Raw genomic sequence first — 21,010 nt, 5'->3', positions numbered from 1 at the left:
TGGGATGCACTGTTGAGCGATACATCCCGAGGTGTTTGTGCTGATTGTACGGAGATTGTGACAGCCGGTTAAATGGCGTCCCTTGAGAAGGCAAGAACAATATGTACGTCAGGGGAAGTGCAGTATTATCCTAAGGAGACTAATACTTGGAATTCGGAGGAGGAATGGAAGGAAAAGAGGCAGAGGAGGTCTTAGAGAGAGAGGTACCAACTGAAAGCTGACCAAGTGAAGGGGAAGATTCTCTGTGTTTGTGATGCTCGTCATTTGATGTGACGCAGACAGGGTGGCGTGACTGGTGAAACAGAACAGTCATTGTCTGTTCTTTTGCATTTTGATGTTGAGTCTTTGCCTGACAAAGTGATGTTAGGAAATATGTTATCCAATCTTTTGTGCCGAATACATTACGTTGTTACAGGTGTCAAGCTTATGGGCATGTAGCGGCAGTCTGTAGAAGGGAGGTTCCTAGGTGTGAGAAGTGTGCAGAAGGACAAAGGAATGTGTAGCATTGGGGAAATTAGTGGTATGTGTTAATTGTAGGAGTGCCCATGGGGCTGGGGATCAAAAATGTCCTGTGCGAGAGAGGTAGGTTGATCTTTCCAGGGTTAGAGTAGAAGTTGTCACATGCTGAGGCAGTGAAGAAAGTAGAGGAAGATGGGTCAAGGGGGGTGGATCCTGAGAGGAGTGGTGTGAGTAGTATATAATGAACCAGTACAGAGGGAAAAAACAAGTAATATATGTTTCAGTAAGATTGGATTTTTGGCATTTATAGCAATGGTTATCAACTGTACTGCAGGGATGGAACGTAAGTCGCAGAAAATAGAGGTTTTGGTGGCAGCTGCAGAGGTATTGGGGTGTGCGAGATTTGATGTCAGAAGAGTTACAGGGCGAGTTAAGTGGTGGTGTCCCATCCTTTCAGGTTGTTGGGCTGAAGTAGGAATAAATCGATTTAAATAGTGGAGTATGGCATACATTTTTTTATTTTTTACGTGTATTTATTTTCAATGGTAGGGTATTTTATTTATTTTTTCGTTTTTTTTTTCAAGCAAAGTATAATTGAGTTTTACTCCAGTCTAGTAGGTGGCGGTAATCCAGCATTTATTGGATGCCAACCTACGTTAAACCTCATTCGAGAAGAAGACACCCTCTCCTGGCTGGTTCATCGATGGCCTTTGGGAGCCAAAAGATGATGGTTGTCTTGACCCCACAAGAGACAGTGACACCCTGAAAAAAAGAGGACAGTGAGTGGTCCCCCTGTGTGTAATCTCCCAGAGGACTCTAGGAGTCTGCCACTTGCACAGGAAAATGGAGCCCCCCGAATGGCCCCAAACTTGAGAGCCCGTATCCAAAGCTGAATTACAAAGAAGATTTTGTGATTCTCCCCCCCAAGTATGTCAACAGAAAACGAAAGAAAATATTTTTATCCTAAATGTTTTAATATCACTTGATGTCAATCATTTCGGACACCCCCAAGCTCTGGTTGCATAGCACCGCGAGGAGATGTAGGAGTGGCTTGCTTGCTAAACCAGCTACTCTACCTAGTTAGCAGAGAGGTCTGAAATTGTCGCAGCAATTTTGCTTGTGCCTCAAACACGTAAGTTTTCATTCCGATCACAGATTATTATATAGATTTTTAAACGGTTACAGTCTGATACAGCTAGCAAGTCAACAACAGTTGGCTAGCTAATGTTAGCTAGTCAGCTGCAGTGCTAGCTAGGTAGCCAGCATTAACTAGCTAGTTGGGTTTAACGTTAGCTATTTTCTAGACAAAAAAACGAATGTTGACTCCTTGGTGGCAACTTGCTAACTAACTAGCAGCTAGCTAGTAAAACAAAAATATATTTAAGCTGCAGTGCATTCGTATATCTAGTAGTGGCTAACGTTAGATTGCTAACCAACTAACATTAGCTAGCTAGATTGAGCTGGCTATCACAGTCTGTAAAATGCCCTGTAATATCAGATAGCTAGATATGCGAAAAGGATCTCTTATTTAACCACTCCTCAAACCCACCCCCCTGCCATAACGTTACTGAAAATAGGTCACTGGTCAGCTTGAACACCACGAGCTTCCACTCATATAATGGGAGGCTACACAGTTGGCATAAAGATGAGACAGCAAGGGTGTAAAACAGATTCTCAATTTCAGAAATATTGTCATTTTAATCTACCATTAGGAAATAGTTTTTCAATCTAATATTATAGTTCTGTCGTTCTAGCTTTCCCCACATGCCTTGATCAGTCTTCACCTGTATCTAGGAAAACATAATAGCCTAATGAACAGCCTAATTGGATTTAAACTACAGTCTCATCTATAGTAGCTACACTACATTACCAAAAGTATGTGGACACCTGTTCGTTGAACATCTCATTCCAAAATCATTGTCATTAATATAGAGTTGGTCCCCACCCCCCCTTTGCTGCTGTAACAGCCTCCACTCTTCTGGGAAGGATGTCAACTAGATGTTAGAACATTGCTGTGGGGACTTGCTTCCATTCAGCCACAAGAGCATTAGTGAGGTTGGGCGATTAGGCCTGGCTCGCAGTCGGCGTACCAATTAATCACAAAAGTGTTCATTGGGGTTAAGGTCATGGCTCTGTGCAGGCCAGTCAAGTTCTTCCACACAGATCTCGACAAACCATTTCTGTATGGACCTCGCTTTGTGCATGGGGGCATTGTCATGCTGAAACGGGAAAGGGCCTTCCCTAAACTTTTGCCACAAGGTTGGAAGCAAAGAATTGTCTAGGATGTCATTGTACATAACATTACTGAAAATAACGCAGTAGCGTTAAGATTTCCCCTCACTGGAACTAAGGGGCCTAGCCCAAACCATAAAACAACCCCAGACCATTATTCCTCCTCCACAGAACTTTACAGTTGTCACTATGCATTTGGCACTATGCGTCCACCAATCCCAGATTTGTCTGTCAGACTACCAGATGGTGAAGCATGATTTATCACTCCAGAGAACAGGTTTCCACTGCTCCAAAATCCATTGGCGGTGAGCTTTACACCACTCCAGCTGATGCTTGGCACTGCGATGCTTGGTATGGTGATCTTAGGCTTGTGGCTTCTGTTTGGCCATAGAAACACATTTCATGAAGCTCCTGATTTACAGTTATTGTGCTGATGTTACTTCCAGAGGCAGTTTGGAACTCAGTAATGAGTGTTGCAACTGAGGACAGACCATTTTTACGCACTTCAGCACTCTGTCCCGTTCTGTGAGCTTGTGTGGCCTACCACTTCACGGCTGAGCCGTTGTTGCTCCTAGACGTTTCACATTGTAGGTTTTTAATGAATTTATTTGCAAATTATGGTGGAAAATAAGTATTTGGTCACCTACAAACAAGCAAGATTTCTGGCTCTCACAGACCTGTAACTTCTTCTTTAAGAGGCTCCTCTGTCCTCCACTCGTTACCTGTATTAATGGCACCTGTTTGAACTTGTTATCAGTATAAAAGACACCTGTCCACAACCTCAAACAGTCACACTCCAAACTCCACTATGGCCAAGACCAAAGAGCTGTCAAAGGACACCAGAAACAAAATTGTAGACCTGCACCAGGCTGGGAAGACTGAATCTGCAATAGGTAAGCAGCTTGGTTTGAAGAAATCAACTGTGGGAGAAATTATTAGGAAATGAAAGACATACAAGACCACTGATAATCTCCCTCAATCTGGGGCTCCACGCAAGATCTCACCCGTGGGGTCAAAATGATCACAAGAACGGTGAGCAAAAATCCCAGAACCACACAGGGGGACCTAGTGAATGACCTGCAGAGAGCTGGGACCAAAGTAACAAAGCCTACCATCAGTAACACACTACGCCGCCAGGGACTCAAATCCTGCAGTGCCAGACGTGTCCCCCTGCTTAAGCCAGTACATGTCCAGGCCCGTCTGAAGTTTGCTAGAGAGCATTTGGATGATCCAGAAGAAGATTGGGAGAATGTCAGATGAAACCAAAATATAACATTTTGGTAAAAACTCAACTCGTCGTGTTTGGAGGACAAAGAATGCTGAGTTGCATCCAAAGAACACCATACCCACTGTGAAGCATGGGGGTGGAAACATCATGCTTTGGGGCTGTTTTGCTGCAAAGGGACCAGGACGACTGATCCGTGTAAAGGAAAGAATGAATGGGGCCATGTATCGTGAGATTTTGAGTGTGAACCTCCTTCCATCAGCAAGGGCATTGAAGATGAAAAGTGGCTGGGTCTTTCAGCATGACAATGATCCCAAACACACCGCCCGGGCAACGAAGGAGTGGCTTCGTAAGAAGCATTTCAAGGTCCTGGAGTGGCCTAGCCAGTCTCCAGATCTCAACCCCATAGAAAATCTTTGGAGGGAGTTGAAAGTCCGTGTTGCCCAGCAACAGCCCCAAAACATCACTGCTCTAGAGGAGATCTGCATGGAGGAATGGGCCAAAATACCAGCAACAGTGTGTGAAAACCTTGTGAAGACTTACAGAAAACATTTGACCTCTGTGATTGCCAACAAAGGGTATATAACAAAGTATTGAGAAACTTTTGTTATTGACCAAATACTTATTTTCCACCATAATTTGCAAATTAATTAATTAAAAATCCTACAATGTGATTTTCTGGATTTTTTTTTCTCATTTTGTCCATCATAGTTGAAGTGTATCTATGATAAATTACAGGCCTCATCTTTTTAAGTGGGAGAACTTGCACAATTGGTGGCTGACTAAATACTTTTTTTGCCCCACTGTACCTGCTGGAGCACGTGCTACGGGTGGGTGTTGTTATCGTGACCAGTGAGCTGAGATAAGGCGGAGCTTTACCTAGCATAGACTTCTAGATGACCTGGAGCAAGTGGGTCTGGCGACGAATACGTAGTGAGAGCCAGCCGACTAGAGCATACAGTTCGCAGTGGTGGGTGGTATAAGGGGCTTTGGTAACAAAACGGATGGCACTGTTAGACTGCATCCAGTTTGCTGAGTAGAGTATTGGAAGCTATTTTGTAGAGGACATCGTCTAGGATCGGTAGGATAGTCAGTTTTACTAGGGTAAGTTTGGTGGCGTGAGTGAAGGAGGCTTTGTTGCGAAGATGAAGATGCATGTCGTGATTAATCCCAAGGATATTGTGTAGGCCTAATTACTGTGTAATTGTCATAAGACCCAAGCCACCCCCTGTACCCAGACTTTGAACTACTCCCCTCTGGGCGCAGGAAAAACAGAACTAGACAATAATTTGTGCCAGGTGTGATATCCCTCCTAAATAGCTCGGGATAATGTACCTATTGACTCAGTAAGGCCCGCAGGAGTCACACAATTATTTAAAAAAAAAAAGTTTTATTGGTATGTAACTTATGAAAGTTGTATTGCCAATTTTTGTTGTATTTAAACACCACTTTAAACATGTACAAGATACTGCAACAAAATTTCCCCATGGGGACAATAAAGTCAGTAAGTAAGGTCCAGTAAATGTAGTAAATGCCTGGAAATGTGCTTCCCAGTTAGACTTAGCTATGTGTCTGATTGAGTCTGTCTCTCCATACAGTGTGCCATCGAAACCACTCCATGTGACCTTTAACAGTCCTGCTGAATAGGAGAAATGAGGACCATTTGTGAGTGAGGTACCACTACTGCTTTTCTTTTGTTCACTCACTAATTCTCTCAAGCTACTGGCTTGAGCCACTCCAAATGGTTTAGTATGATGATATAGCTGAAGTTGTTTAATATGGTAACAAGGCTTGACCTTGAAGTTATGTTAATTGCACAGGATAAAGTGGGTATGTTCATTTTGCTGCATTTCTTCTGCAGATATCCCATAAACACTCCTGGACAGGTTTGCATTGGTGAGATGGGTTTTCTCCAGGCATTGACTCACCTAGCCTTGTATTCTGCAGAAATTGGTGTGTATCAGTGATGTGCCATGGGGTACGACGTCACCAGGTTCCAAGGGGAGGTGGATGAAGACCTGCTGTGTCCCATCTGCAGCATGGTACTGGAGGAGCCAGTGCAGGTTAATGGCCTACTATACCTCCTATACCTCTGGACCAGATCTATTACAAGGACTTATTTTATTTATCCTTTATTTAGACAGGTTGTCACTGAGTTCTTAATATAGACCTTTCACCGATTTCAAACAATATACTTATTTTCCCATCTTCCCTTTTCCCATCTCCGCTCCTTTTTCTCCTATGTCTAGGCCCCACACTGTGAGCATGCCTTCTGCAATGCCTGCATCACCCAGTGGTTCAACCAGCAGCAGATCTGTCCTGTGGACCGCAGCGTGGTGACACTGGCTCACCTCCGGCCTGTGCCCCGCATCATGCGCAACATGCTCTCCAAACTCCAAATCGCTTGTGACAACGCTGGCTTCGGCTGCCCAGCCACACTGCGGCTAGATCAACTGCAGTCTCACCTGAAGGACTGCGAGCACAACCCCAAAAGACCTGTCAACTGTGAGGAGGGCTGTGGGTAGGTGACATTAGAGCACATTACACAGCAGAGTAGACCAGACAGAATGGGAAAACATGGCTGTGACTTTTGAGTTGCTGGGCATGCCGCACCACCACTGCAGAATGTGACATTACCTAGTCTTGTATTTATTATTTAGTATTGTAGTGGTCTCTAGAGTGACGTAGTGGCTTTAATTTCATAATGTCACAATCTCGCCGCAGGCTGGAGATGCCGAAAGATGAGATGTGCAACCACAACTGCATCAAGCACTTACGTGACGTGGTACAGCAGCAGCAGACCAAGATCTCTGAACTAGAGAAAAATGCTGCAGAGCACAAACACCAGCTGGGGGAACAAGTAAGCACACACACTCTCATGTTGCATACATATACCCCAGTAGAGGCTGCTGAGGGGAGAACGGCTCATAAATGGCTGGAACGGCATGAATGGAATGGCATCAAACACATGGAAACCATGTGTTTGATGTACACTGCTCAAAAAAATAAAGGGAACACTTAAACAACAATGTAACTCCAAGTCAATCACACTTCTGTGAAATCAAACTGTCCACTTAGGAAGCAACACTGATTGACAATAAATTTCACATGCTGTTGTGCAAATGGAATAGACAACAGGTGGAAATTATAGGCAATTAGCAAGACACCCCCAATAAAGAAGTGGTTCTGCAGGTGGTGACCACAGACCACTTCTCAGTTCTTATGCTTCCTGGCTGATGTTTTGGTCACTTTTGAATGCTGGCAGTGCTTTCACTCTAGTGGTAGCATGAGACGGAGTCTACAACCCACACAAGTGGCTCAGGTAGTGCAGCTCATCCAGGATGACACATCAATGCGAGCTGTGGCAAGGTTTGCTGTGTCTGTCAGTGTAGTGTCCTGAGCATAGAGGCGCTACCAGGAGACAGACCAGTGCATCAGGAGATGTGGAGAAGGCAGTAGGAGGGCAACAACCCAGCAGCGGGACCGCTACCTCCGCCTTTGTGCAAGGAGGAGCAGGAGGAGCACTGCCAGAGCCCTGCAAAATGACCTCCAGCAGGCCACAAATGTGCATGCGTCTGCTCAAACAGTCAGAAACAGACTCCATGAGGGTGGTATGAGGGCCCGACGTCCACAGGTGGGGGTTGTGCTTACAGCCCAACAGCGTGCAGGACATTTGGCATTTGCCAGAGAACACAAAGATTGGCAAATTCACCACTGGCGCCCTGTGCTCTTCACAGATGAAAGCAGGTTCACACTGAGCACATGTGACAGAGTCTGGAGACGCCTTGGAGAACGTTCTGCCTGCAACATCCTCCAGCATGACCGGTTTGGCGGTGGGTCAGTCATGGTGTGGGGTGGCATTTCTTTGGGGGGCCGCACAGCCCTCCATGTGCTCGCCAGAGGTAGCCTGACTGCCATTAGGTACCGAGATGAGATCCTCAGACCCCTTGTGAGACCATATGCTGGTGCGGTTGGCCCTGGGTTCCTTCTAATGCAAGACAATGCTAGACCTCATGTGGCTGGAGTGTGTCAGCAGTTCCTGCAAGAGGAAGGCATTGATGCTATGGACTAGCCATCCCGTTCCCCAGACCTGAATCCAATTGAGCACATCTGGGACATCATGTCTCGCTCCATCCACCAATGCCACGTTGCACCACAGACTGTCCAGGAGTTGGCGGATGCTTTAGTCCAGGTCTGGGAGGAGTCCCCCAGGAGACCATCCGCCACCTCATCAGGAGCATGCTCAGGCGTTGTAGGGAGGTCATACAGGCACGTGGAGGCCACACACACTACTGAGCCTCATTTGGACTTGTTTTAAGGACATTACATCAAAGTTGGATCAGCCTGTAGTGTGGTTTTCCACTTTAATTTTGTGTGACTCCAAATCCAGACCTCCATGGGTAGATAAATTTGATTTCCATTGATCATTTTTGTGTGATTGTTGTCAGCACATTCAACTATGTAAAGAAAAAAGTATTTAATAAGAATATTTCATTCAGATCTAGGATGTGTTGTTTTAGTGTACCCTTTATTTTTTTGAGCAGTGTATTTGATACCATTCTGCTCCAACCATTATCACGAGCCCGTCCTCCCCAATTAAGGCTCCACCAACCTCCTGTGATATACCTGTATGCAAATCCATTAGTGCTCTGTTCCTCAATGGTCAGGGATCTGCTGTGTGTGTGTTTCTTCCATTGTCAGAAACGGGACATCCAGCTGCTAAAAGCAAACATGAGAGCAATACGCAGTGCAAACCCCAACATGCAGAACCTGGAGGAGAGCATTGAGTACAACGAGATCCTGGAGTGAGTTTACTCTCCTGTCCCTTTGGCCCTCTCCTCTAGAATATTTTCAGGAGTTTTAACACTTGATTTCAGCCTCAATTCTATTATGTTGGATATTGTTTTACTGCTACCATCATTCAAACTCACTTTAAAAATCAAATTTAATAAGCCCTTTTTACATTAGCCTGTTGTCACAGTGCTTTAGAGCTAAAGATCCTCCTATTCCACATCTCACCTGTTCCTGACCTGCCCAACAGATGGGTCAACTCCCTCCAACCTGTGCGGGTGACACGCTGGGGCGGGATGATCTCCACGCCAGATGCAGTTCTCCAGGCGGTCATCAAGCGTTCGCTCATCGACAGCGGCTGTCCTCTGTCCATCATTAACGAGCTGATTGAGAATGCCCACGAAAGGAACTGGCCGCAGGGCCTGGCCACGCTGGAGACGCGGCAGATGAACCGGCGCTACTATGAAAACTACGTGGCCAAGCGGATCCCTGGGAAACAGGCAGTGGTGGTGATGGCCTGTGAGAACCAACACATGGGAGAGGACATGATCCTAGAGCCTGGCCTGGTCATGATCTTTGCCCATGGAGTGGAGGAGATCTTATAATAACCCAACACTAGGAGCAGGGGGGTCTAGCATGGCAGAGAGGAGTGCAAACCGGACATTTTGATTCTTGAGTTATTACTCATCTCTAAAAAATATAATAAAAAAATACTCCTTCTCAATTGAATGGTAATTATGGGTCTATTTCTTAATGACAGTTGATATGTCAGTTGTTGTCTCTAAAGATGTGGTTGTAGGGGAAATGAAAAGATCTCAATGGCTCCTAAAATGAACAGAAGAGTATTACTTACATATGAGCTTATTTAATATCTTTGCCTTAAAAGGACATTTCAAATACACCTGGAAAAAGAGAACTTAACTGATAATACCCAGGATATTCTAAGATGGAATGTTTGAGAGTCGCATAATAAAAAGCTATGCCTGATCTCCTAGGCTTCTCTGGTTCCCCCCCATCCTACACCTTGTACTATGTAAATTAATTCATATCAAAAAATCATGTAAATACAAATATTATATTGAAAAAAAATATACACATTCTCAAGCTATTCTTGTTATACAGTAATTAGACTGTGGATTTTGTCAGTTGGCATCCATGTGTTTAAGGATGCTGCTCTGGACATTTTGCTCACTTCAGCATTGTTTTTTGCTAATCATGTCATGACAGTTGTACGCCATGATGTTTTGCTTCTCGTTTATTACATTTTTGTTGTGCCATGCATTTTATTTATAGATTTTGAAGACCTGCTGGGGCGGGATCTCCACACCAGAAGCAGTATGCTTGAAGATGTTTTTTGTGTTATGTAAATACATTTGTCATTTTAGAAAATTGAAGCTCATTGTTCATTGCTTCCGTTGTACATAGTGAACATGAAGTTGGGCCAATTGACGTTAAACCATTGGAATGTAACATTGTGTAGTTTTACCTGTTTTATTTTATAAATGGTTGATGCTTGTTTGTGTTGATATTAATTGACAATTTCTTATTTTTACCAAACTATTTTATCTAAAAGCTTTGAATTACTGAATGATAGTGACAAGGGACTTGATCTAAAGACATGCAGTCGAAAACAACCATGTGGAAATCTAACTTCAATGCTACTTCGTTAGTGTCACCATAATGAGATACATTTGGATTGAGTTTTGTCATTTTGTGTCCTTTTATCTTTTGTGCTGTGGGGTAAAGATGAAGGAAAAAATAAAATTGTGATCTTGATTGTCATCATGGTACAGTACTGCATGGCTTTTTTCTTATGCCATTGAGTCATTCCTACATGCATGGCCTCTATACATCATGATTTCTGATGATTAGCACTCTAAGCAGCAGCCTATCTGGCAATGCTCTCTCTGTCCACCCACACAAACACCCACATGGTCAGACATTGTGCATGTCTACAGCAGCAGTGTCTAGTGAGCTCTTGCCAGCAGCCCATACTCTATTGAGGCCTTTCCTTTTAAATCTTTCCCTTTGTGAATGGTTGGAATATCATGGGATTTGCCAAAGGGCATGCTTTTGTTATTGTGCCTGAAAATCCTCTGGTTCATCATCTGGTATTAAATGATCTAATTGGTTGAGACACCTATTTACTTGTATGCCAATAATTGTACTGTTGGACTGGATTTTACAATGCACAACTGTTTGTTCAGTGATTCAACCTCAAATTCACACCATCAAAGGGTCAGAATCAATAATTAGGCTACTGTCAGTCCATCATTGCCTCAACACACTTATGGGACTGCTGTCACTTTCGATTATCTATAGATGTTCCATAATATAGGCTACTAATGTAACAAAGCAGTTGGGAGCTCATAGGCCTAATGTCTCGAGCACACGGACAGTGTCATTGCATTTTGTTAAACCAGCTGCGTTTGACTGCAGCAACTTTTATAGTACGTTCTGTGTTATTGCGCAAAATGGTGAGCAGCAGCACCTGGATAAGTGTGCAATAAAAGTTCAACATTCCCCTTCTACTACCATTTCTGTCAAGCGGTCTACAGTTTGACGCATACTTTCGATAAATCCAATGTAAGCACCACAGAGAACTCACTGCAACTGCGTTCAATTAGAACGCGTACAGTGTTCAATTAGAAATTAATGTACTTTTGGTGCACCAAAATGCAAAAAGCTGTCTGTGATCGAGGCGTTATTCGTTACACTGTATGTGTAGATGGCTTGACTGAAATGGTAGCAGAAGGTGAATGTTGAACTTTTGTTGCGCACTATCCAGATGATGCTGCGTACCATTTTGCGCATGACACTGTAGGTGTGATCGAGGCTTGCTATTTCTTTTACATAGCACACCCACCTGTGCCAAACGCCTTGATCACACCGACAGTGTTATTGCGCAAAATGGCACGCAGCATCATCTAGATATGTGTATAACAAAAGTTCATCAGTCACCTTCTGCTACCAGTTCTGTCAAGCCGTCTGCGCGTACAGTGAGATAAATCCAAAGTTTGCACTACATAGAGCGCACTGCAACTGCCTCTGCAACTCAATGCTGTAAGGCAAACGCAGCGTTCCATTGAAAATGAATGTACCTCTGGTGTACCAAAAATCAATAACCCTATCCGTGTGAACGAGGCGAAACTGGTCCAGACTTCTTGGCGGAAGATGTACTGTAGTTCGCTATAGGCTCACAGTGCATTGAAAATCAAATGTAGGAAAAATGTCCTATCGATTGCAACTAAATTTGTCCATCGCTGCTCTATTATAGCCTAGGGCACATAAATGATAAGAGAAGAACGCACATCCATATACTAGAGTAGACTGGGGTAAATGGGGCAAGCCCAATGTAGACTACATCCCCGCGTTAGTCAAAGTGCCCGCAGATGACAGTTCGAGGCGGTGCTTTGCTTCTTTCTTTTTTTAATAGCTAGGGAGGGGGAAATCGCTGAGTCGGGCGTGGCAGTCAGCCAATCTTTCTTGTTATCTCTGGGTAAATGAAAGCTGACAGCTAGACTACCTTTCTTGCAGCGTCCACAGACAATTTCCGTCGATTTGCTGGGTGTAAAAACGTTGAATTGCGCCTCGATCCTCGCTGAGGAAATATCTTACCGGACGAACGGCACGACACTCCGTTTAAGGACGACAGACAGACAACGCTCATCATCGCGAAATATAGGTAGGCTAATTGATGCTCAAAACAGCCTCATTTAGTACTACTGGATGAAGTTCAACGAATCGTGTATGCTTGTTCACAACTTTGCATACAGATATTGCCTGTGAATTTCGTTGCGCCGCTGCCAAGTTTGGGTAAGATACATATTCCATGGGAGAGACGGTATCCCTCGCCTCGCCCAACTGATCTCAGTTGGTTCCCTGGTTGGGTAAAACAGGCTACTTTTGAGTGGGATCCTACTGATACATCCAATGTTGGGTTGCTATATACATTGGCTACATCTGCAGCTTCTGTTCCCATGTTTCTCCCCTTTGAAACCTATAGCCTAACCTTTAGACATGCTCCTCTTTAGACTATAGTTAACATAGGGCATGTTTTATAGCCTAGAAGGAGAGATAAGCTACTAAGAATATAAGTTGAATATACTGTTTAAGGTATGTTCATAGTGTTAAACTGTCACCCTTATGGCTCAATATTGTAGACCAGACAGGTTGGAGACAATGTTGGACCTATGGTCCTTGATACAAGGAGCTCTGTCTGGATGGAAAATGCCATTTTGGTTTATATGATTTTCATTAGCAATGTGACATCCTTGCAAATAACTTTTGACTTTGAATAATACACTTACTTGCCATCTAACTGATTAAAACAACTGACAAAGCAACACATTGCTCAACACACAACCATAGTTGCACCATTTAAGACATGTTTGTCCCTTCTGATATATTTACTTCACTGTGTGCTTATTTCCCTTGGTATGTGTCTCCTTAATTAAGTTACCTATGGGTAAACTAGGTCTTCTGGCCATGCATTTAGAACATGTTGGCAAGTAGCAATCAGAGTTGAACTGCATTTTGGGCTTTCATCAGGTTTCCTTGAACATTTTACATTTTTCTGGGTCATGCAACCACAAACAGTCACAGGGATGGTTCTGAAACTTTTAATTTTGTCTTTTGAGTGTATTTCTGGCTGGACATATTGCCAGCATGATGTGGCCTAAAGGGTGCCTTGATAACCCTGCAAATAACTATTCCATTATTTGAACAACAGATTACCCAGAACATTTTAGGGATTTGAAATGACATGGTCATTTTTCATTGCTAGTGTAGTTTTTGCATTTCCATTCAAGTCAAGTGAGGTCATCAGTTCCTTTTTAAATCTATAACATTTCCTGGTTTCCCTCCCCACTGGAAAATTGGTTGCCAAAAAACAGAAATGTTATCCTCGTTCTGGGAAAGACCGTCTCTTAATGAAAAAGTCATACTTAACCTACACAGCTAAGTAATCACAGGGAAACACCGAGAGAGGCATTCCTGGTCAGGTCAACCTGTCGGTAAGGAAACAGACTATCTCTACAGACGGATCAGGAAGCGGGTCACACTATTGCTGCAGAGAAATTAAATGTAATTAATTAAATTAATCTAATAGGGATCTATAGAGCTTCTAGAGGGATTGTGTGTGTGTTTACTATCATGCAATCACACAATCTAAACATTTGATCATTTACTCCCTTTGCCCTATACACAGATTGTACATTTCAATGGTTTTACAATGGCAGTACAGTAAGAGTAAACAGTTCCTCCAAACATGTGCCAACGCTCAGCGTGAAAGTGGCGTGGTTACTGGAGGGAAGGGTGCACCCTCACAAGTCCAGGCGGGTTTGTGTTTTTTTCTGTATTGTACACACTACAGTGTTCCACGGGACTAACTCAACACAGCCTGCTGAATAGTATTTTTTTTTAACGTCATACACATTGTTTGGTTAATAAAAAAGGCAACAAGCTGTGCCTCGCCCACATTTGCCAGAAATGTGTGATTCATGCATAGGAGCCAAAGTCTCTCCATTCAGACAAACCCTGCCTAACATCTGGCATTTGTTGTTAACGTCTCAAATGTCATTAACCAAGTAATGGGTGAACTTGCAGTGATCCAAACTGTGTTATCAAGGAGTTGCACTCCAGCTCTGTGGTCAACTGTCAACACTCAAAAAAAAATGTTTTTTTAAAGATGTAGCAAAACTCATGTCATAGGCTTTGTTTTATTTTGGATGAACCTTGAGAAGTGACGTTCTGAGCAAAGGGTCCATTTTAGAGCAAGGATATCAAACTCATTTAGCCCCAGGGGGCGCATTCAGTCTTCAATGAGGTCTGGAGGGCCACACTGAAAATTGGTTATATTTCCTGTGCAAAAAAATAGTCCACTAACCATAGATTTTGGAATGTTCAATGCTCCCTGTCTAGCTTTCATTTGAGTGATTATTGCCCAGCTGGACACAGTATGTTTGTAGGTCCATTATCATTTCTACAGTTTATTTGGTTTTAGTCATTTTGTCCCTTTAGTCATTTTTTTCTTATTCTCAAACCACCTGTGGGCCGGATTAGACCCGGTATGTTTAACACCCCTGATTTAGAGAGAGGGAGTATTCCCCCATTCACAGGATGAGTCACAGTGGCGTGGGAGGAGAGATGGTGGTAGCGCTGGGGAACACTCATAGCTGCTGGCTGCCTTAGCTGAGGGCTCCCCCCTGCCCTCCCCCCCGTTAGTCACTCGTGGCAATGCTCTGATGGAGCATAGCTGATGTAGGGAAACACTTTCCATAGCAACCAAGCATGTCCTTCCTTCTGTCTGCTAACCTACCTGATGTCATTTAGCTGGGTGCTTATATTTGACCTATTTAAATACATGCACAAGTGTATTATAACCATGTGTGAATTGGAAATGTTTTTTTTGCATATCCCAACTCCCCCTGAGACACCCTCAGAGTGGGGTCACTCATGGTCACGGCCAGGGTCTGCCAATATCAACGGCGACGCTGGAGCAATTAGGGTTAAGTGTCTTGATCAAGGGCACATCGGCAGATTTTTTTCACCACCTCAGCTCTGGGATTCAAACTAGCTTCCTTTCAGTTTCTGGGGGGTTCATGAGGGGGGCCAGTTTGGTGCCCTTTTTTGACTTCACGTGCCTTTTTATATATAGTACACATTGTTCTGTCTGGTAGTAATTTCCAGTCTGCATGTAAAAATCCTCCATGCAAATGTCATATCTGATCAGGAAGTCGAGAATCAGATTTTACCCAGGTTGCTCGGTCTTAAATCATGGCAGACAAGGATGGTATACTGTCTGTCCGACATGAGGGAATGAAACATGCATATGTCAGCGTGTTTCTTTGAAGGGCATGAAGAATGGCCATCTGCCATATTGCCACAGACAAGGGTACACAACTAGAAGTAGCCTAAAACTAGATTTTACATCTTGTTTAGAAGCACATCTTTATTATGCTCTTAGAAATGTATTTTTTATGTTCACGTTAAAAGAAATGAGCAGTTCTGATTTGATTACTTATTTGAACTGTATGGTTAAGGCCCTAACAGGAATCCCAAAATGTTGCATTATGTGCAGTATAAAACAAGTCATTGGAGTTGGTAGTTATCAAGATTCTTATTTAAAGGCACTTGCCTGCCATATTCCACTTTTTCCATCAACAAGTGCAGGTTGACATTTGTCATGAGTTTTGTCCTAGAGACAGAACTGAGTGATTTCCCCCTTAGATAGGCCAGCTGCAAAGTCAAAATTGTCTATTAGGCAGGGTAGCCTAGTGGTTAGAGAGTTGGACTTGTTACCGAAAGGTTGCAAGTTCAAATCCCTGAGCTGACAAGGTACAAATCTGTTGTTCCGCCCCTGAACAGGCAGTTAACCCACTGTTCCTAGGCCATCATTGAAAATAAGAATTTGTTCTTAACTGACTTGCCTAGTTAAATAAAGGTTAAAATGTAATGAAAACACATGCTTTTGGTCTTAATTTACAATTAGGGTTAGCAGTGTGTTTAGGGTTAGGTTTAAAATCTGATTTTATGACTTTGTGGCTGTGCTAGCTAGTGACCTCTGCAGAGCTGCCTCCCAGATTCATGACAAAAAACAATAACCTGCTCAACAAGTGGCACTTTCCTGTCAAGTCTCTACTCCCTCAGCTGATTGGCTGCCTGAACAAAATTGCTAGGCAACGCTGTTAACCTTTTGAGGAGAATTGAGTTGGGACAGCGTGACCCTTCTGTTGGCACAGAGAGAGACAGTGGTTCCGCGTCACATGTAAAGGAGTGGGCGTTTAGGAGTTTAATTAGGTTTCAGTACTACTCCATGACTGACTGTTGACTTCTGACTGCTGTAGATATATACTGACTGGCTGACCTATACTCCTGCGGTATTATTAGGGACTGGAACAATTTTTAAATGGAGATTATGGGTAATAAAATAATTGTATAATTTGGAAAACTGGGTCAGACATTTAAAGAACAAAGAACAAAGCTTTGGGGAGACATACTCTTGAGACGTATAATGTCTCTGGTGTGTCTGTGGCCTAATACTGCTTATTTAGAGCTTACTTTGAAGTACAGTGGTCAGAGGTGTGAAGTGTTGCTTGAAACCGTTTATGCTTAGAAGTTATGCTCATTGTTGTAATTTGAGTGGGAAGAGGGGATTCTGACAAACATTTTCTCACAATCCTTAGTCATGATGTTAAAGGACATTGAGGGGTATTTGCAAGCCAGATCTGGCGTTGAACTGTGGTTCTTGCCAATTTGCAGATGTAAATCTTGTGGGTATAAACAGGCCGTTTCTAACTGGTTTGCATGGGGTTATCTGAAGCGTCTTGTGACATTTCTAAACAAAGCCTCGTGAGTTACTACCTAGGACTGTTCAGCTTACAATTCTGGTTTGATGTCTGAGCCACCTCCATTTCACATAGAAGACTGATGACTTGTTCCTCCTCTCTCCCTCTGGCGGTTTGTGCAGACGCAGGCAGCATGTCCACCCCCACAGTCACAGAGTTGAAAGAGCTGAACCCAGTTGACTTCATCCAGCTACAGCAGTACATTGACTGTGAGTACAGGCTGGCAGTTTCCTTGCACCCCTTTCCATTTACACCCACACGCTGTCATCTGTGTATTTCTAAGTATCTGCAAAATGTTGCACCCACATCTTTCTTGGTAGATCTCTGGATTTAGACATTTTGTGAACATCAATGTTAAGGAACATTTTAACGGAAGTTCAATGCCGTAGTACACCAGCCATGTATGAATGTTGCTATGTAGAAAATATGCAGTTTTCCATCTATAGTTTGATCATTTGTGATTACGCATTCTCTGTTAGAATCATTACTTCGACAGATGTTTAGTGCATTTCTTCTCCTCCTAGACTGCAGGCTGAGGGTTAAAGATGTGCTGAGGGAATTTGATGCAGATGGCAGGCTGGCCCAGCACAGACATGGAGAGGTGAGAGGAAACAATGGCCAGGTTGATACTGACCCCACCACAACTCATGTCTGCTTCAGTCTATCTTAAATGTTCGGGGTACATATAGTTTGTGCTCATGTGATAACCCCGCAAACAAATAATTGGTTTCCTAATAGTAAATCCACTAACTAAAACATTTATCGTGTTTATAGATGTGACTTCTAGATAAAGCCAATCAATTCTAAGAGACATGGCTTCAGAGATTGATTGATGAATTTACAAGCAGCTGAAGTTGCTAAAAGAAATGACCTCTTCAGTTGTGCCAATTCTGTAAGGTCTGTGTGATGTGTTGGCCTCATACAGAGTAAGCCATAAGGGGATTTTAACTGGACAGTTACCAATATTGCCGATATCGGCAGTTGGATTAGGGTAATTGCTGTCTAAGAGGAATAAAAGTGGTAGACTAGCAGTAATTTAAGGGCAACCATGGGTTACAGAAAAATACATTTTTCAACAAGGATAATGACAAAGCCACACCCTCTCAAAGTACTGTAATTATCAAGGAAGTGGAAAATCTGACAAATGGCACAGAACATTTTTGGCGTGGTTATCTAATCCCCTTCTCTCCTCTACACCAGTCTCCTTAACATTGAGGTTGGGCTGAATAGTGGTGTCATACCTTATTACTGTGGCAGTTATGTAGTGTATCACCCAGGGAAAAGCAACCTCAACCAGAAATGGGTTTGTGGTTCAGTATTCCAGAGGGAATTCTGATTTGAAGCCCTTAAGCAAATTAGTCCCTCTACATATTTCCAGAAAGAAAAAAAAAGTCAGCTGGCACAATTTATTGAAATGGGGTCTTTATTGGGTAACATCAGGAAGTTATGCACCAAACCCCTTATTGTACAATCTAGAACAGGGTTTGCCAACTGGCAGCCTTTGGCTATATTTTATTTGTCCCCACATAAATAGTCTTCCAGTCCCTGCTGCCTTCAGAAAGGAGTCACACCCCTTGAATTTTCCACATTGTTACAGCCTTCTTTTAAAAATGGATCCAAGTTTTTTTGTCCCCGGCCTACACACAATACCCCATAATGTCAAAGTGGTGAAAACTGAAAATCTGAAATGTGTTGAGTCAATAACTATTCACCCCCTTTCATGGCAAACCTGAATAAGTTCAGGAGTAAAATGTAGCTTAACAAGTCAGACTGGACTCAGTGTGCAACAAGTGTTCAACATGATTTTACAATGACTACCTTATCTGTACTCCTCACATTATCTGTAAGGTCCATCAATCGAGCAGTGACTTTCAAACGGATTCAACAACAAAGACCAGGAAGGTTTTCCAATGCCTCGCAAAGGGCACCTATTGGTAGATGGGTAAAAAAAAAAAAGAGAACACTATTTACACTTGATGGTGCATCAATACACCCACTAGCTACAAAGATACAGGCATCCTTCCTGAATCAATACTGGAGAGAAAGGACACTGCTCAGGGATTTCAGCATGCGGCCAATGGGGACTTTAGTTTAATGGCTGTGATAGAAAACTGAAGATGGATCAACATATAGTTACTCCACAATACTAAACTATTGACAGTGAGAACAAGGCTGTAGAATAAAAAATATTCCAAAACATGAATCCTGTTTGCAACCGCACTAAATATAGCAAAGGGGCAAAGCAATTAACTTTGTCCTGAATACAAAGTATTGATTTGCCTCAAACATAACATTAGTGTACCTCAATTTTTTCAAGCATAGTGGTGGCTGCATCATCTTATGGGTATGCTTATAATCAAGGACTGGGGAGTTTCCTGGATAAATTTTTTTGCTAAACACAGGCAAAATCCTAGAGGAAAACCTGCTTCAGTCTGCTTTCCACAAGACACTGGGAGATTAATTAACCTTTCAGCAGGACAATAGCCTAAAACACAAGGCTACATCTGCACAAGTTGCATACCAAGAAGATAGAGAATGTTCCTCAGTGGCAGTGTTAGTTCTGACTTAAATCTGTTTGAAAATCTATGACACTACTTCAATGATTGTCAAGCTATGATCATCCAATTTGACAGAGCTTGAAGAATTTTGAAAATTGGCAAATGTTGTACAATCCAGGTGTGCAAAACTCTTAAACTTACCCAGAAAGCCTCAGCCGTAGTCACTGCCAAAGGGGATTCAAACACTGTCTTGTGGGAACATGAAACTCAAAATGTCACTAAGGGAACAAAGAAAATCACTGACAACCAAACAAAAAGGGATTCTGAAACACACACGGGTGCCCACTGAAAGTTGCCAAAGCCACTCAGAAGGGGTTCTGAAAGACGCCCACCATTGATTCCCACTAGGTTTGCCTCCAAAAAGACAAAGAAAACCCCACAAAAACTTGGCAAGTAAAAAGAATATGGAGCAAAACAAACAGGGGAAACCAAAAATAAGCTTCTTTCAAACTTATATAGGTTGCGCTTGGCTCACACATCAGCTGTCATAAAGTTTAGCTCTCTCAACATCTCTCAAGCTCAACTAGAGCACTGGGCCAGCCACTCCTAAAATAGCACCTGGGCCAACACAGGTGAAACACCTTCCCACTAACGAGATGGAAACCAGCACAGGTGTAACACATAACGACTGACGAGGTGACACCAATCTGTGCAAAGGGGTGTGAATACTTTTTGAAGGCACTCTATATATATGATCGAGTACAAATTTAAGCAATTCAATGATTGTTTTTGTCAAATATTATATCTGTTTGGGCATCTTGCGGTGCATTAGCAGTCTACAAATTACAGTGCCTTTTGGAAACTATTCAGACCACTAGACTTTTTCCTCATTTTGTTAACTTACAGCCTTTTTCTAAAATAGATTTTTTTTAAACATGTATTCTCATTAATCTACACACAATACCTCATAATGACAAAGCAAAAACAGGTTTGTAGACATTTTTGCAAATGTATTTTTTTTTTAAATTTAAAAATGTACATGCTTATTCAGACCCTTTACTCAGTACTTTGAAGCAGCTTTGGCAGCGATTACAGCCTTGACTCTTCTTGAGTATGACGCTACAAGCTTGGCACGCCTGTATTTGGGGAGTTTCTCCCAGTCTTCTCAAGCTCTGTCAGGTTGGATGGGGAGCATTGCTGCACAGCTATTTTCAGGTCTCTCCAGTTCGATCTGGTCCGCGCTCTGGCTGGGCCACTCATGGACATTCAGAAACTTGTCCTGAAGCCACTCCTGTGTTGTCTTGGCTGTGCGTTTAGGGTCGTTGTCCTGTTGGAAGGTGAACCTTCGCCCCAGACTGAGGTCCTGATCGCTCTGGAGCAGGTTTTCATCAAGGATCTCTGTGTACTTTGCCCTGTTCATCTTTCCCTCGATCCTGACCAGTCTCCCAGTCCCTGCT

The 21,010-nt window shown here is 43.0% G+C and overlaps 2 protein-coding genes across 4 annotated transcripts in view; both read left to right on the top strand.

Annotated features, from left to right (window-relative positions):
• Positions 1-1,408: 1,408 nt before the first annotated feature.
• On the top strand, positions 1,409-10,489 carry LOC112216244 (E3 ubiquitin-protein ligase NRDP1). Of its 2 annotated transcripts, none has more exons than XM_024376089.2 (7): positions 1,409-1,591; positions 5,515-5,581; positions 5,864-5,979; positions 6,166-6,437; positions 6,641-6,776; positions 8,618-8,721; positions 8,958-10,489. In XM_024376089.2, the coding sequence occupies exons 3-7, from the start codon at positions 5,890-5,892 to the stop codon at positions 9,310-9,312; spliced, it is 957 nt and encodes a 318-aa protein (XP_024231857.1). In that variant the 5' UTR covers positions 1,409-1,591; positions 5,515-5,581; positions 5,864-5,889; the 3' UTR covers positions 9,313-10,489. The 2 variants fall into 2 exon arrangements, with proteins under 2 accessions (XP_024231857.1, XP_024231856.1); XM_024376088.2 differs by having other exon boundaries at positions 1,410-1,591; positions 5,515-5,590.
• Positions 10,490-12,139: 1,650 nt separating this feature from the next.
• The window catches only part of LOC112216243 (diacylglycerol kinase beta), a 43,718-nt gene continuing 34,847 nt past the window's right edge, over positions 12,140-21,010 (top strand). For both annotated transcript variants that reach the window (XM_024376087.2, XM_024376086.2), the window contains exons 1-3: positions 12,140-12,392; positions 17,178-17,264; positions 17,580-17,656. In XM_024376087.2, the coding sequence (XP_024231855.1) occupies positions 17,189-17,264; positions 17,580-17,656 (153 nt within the window). In that variant the 5' untranslated portion in view covers positions 12,140-12,392; positions 17,178-17,188. The remainder of the gene's footprint in view (positions 12,393-17,177; positions 17,265-17,579; positions 17,657-21,010) is intronic.

The sequence above is a fragment of the Oncorhynchus tshawytscha genome, linkage group LG16, assembly GCF_018296145.1.
Source record: "Oncorhynchus tshawytscha isolate Ot180627B linkage group LG16, Otsh_v2.0, whole genome shotgun sequence".
Classification (NCBI taxonomy): Eukaryota; Metazoa; Chordata; class Actinopteri; order Salmoniformes; family Salmonidae; genus Oncorhynchus; species Oncorhynchus tshawytscha.
The sequence above is the reverse complement of the archived record's forward strand: the minus strand, read 5'-3'. Positions and strand labels throughout refer to the sequence as shown.

Bases quoted from the DNA above. Each gene is read 5' to 3' on its own strand.
- LOC112216244 (XM_024376089.2), top strand. From the start codon at position 5,890: ATGGGGTACGACGTCACCAGGTTCCAAGGGGAGGTGGATGAAGACCTG. The intron at 6,438-6,640 runs GTAGGTGACATT...ATCTCGCCGCAG, and splicing joins AACTGTGAGGAGGGCTGTGG to GCTGGAGATGCCGAAAGATG. The intron at 8,722-8,957 runs GTGAGTTTACTC...CCTGCCCAACAG, and splicing joins GAGTACAACGAGATCCTGGA to ATGGGTCAACTCCCTCCAAC.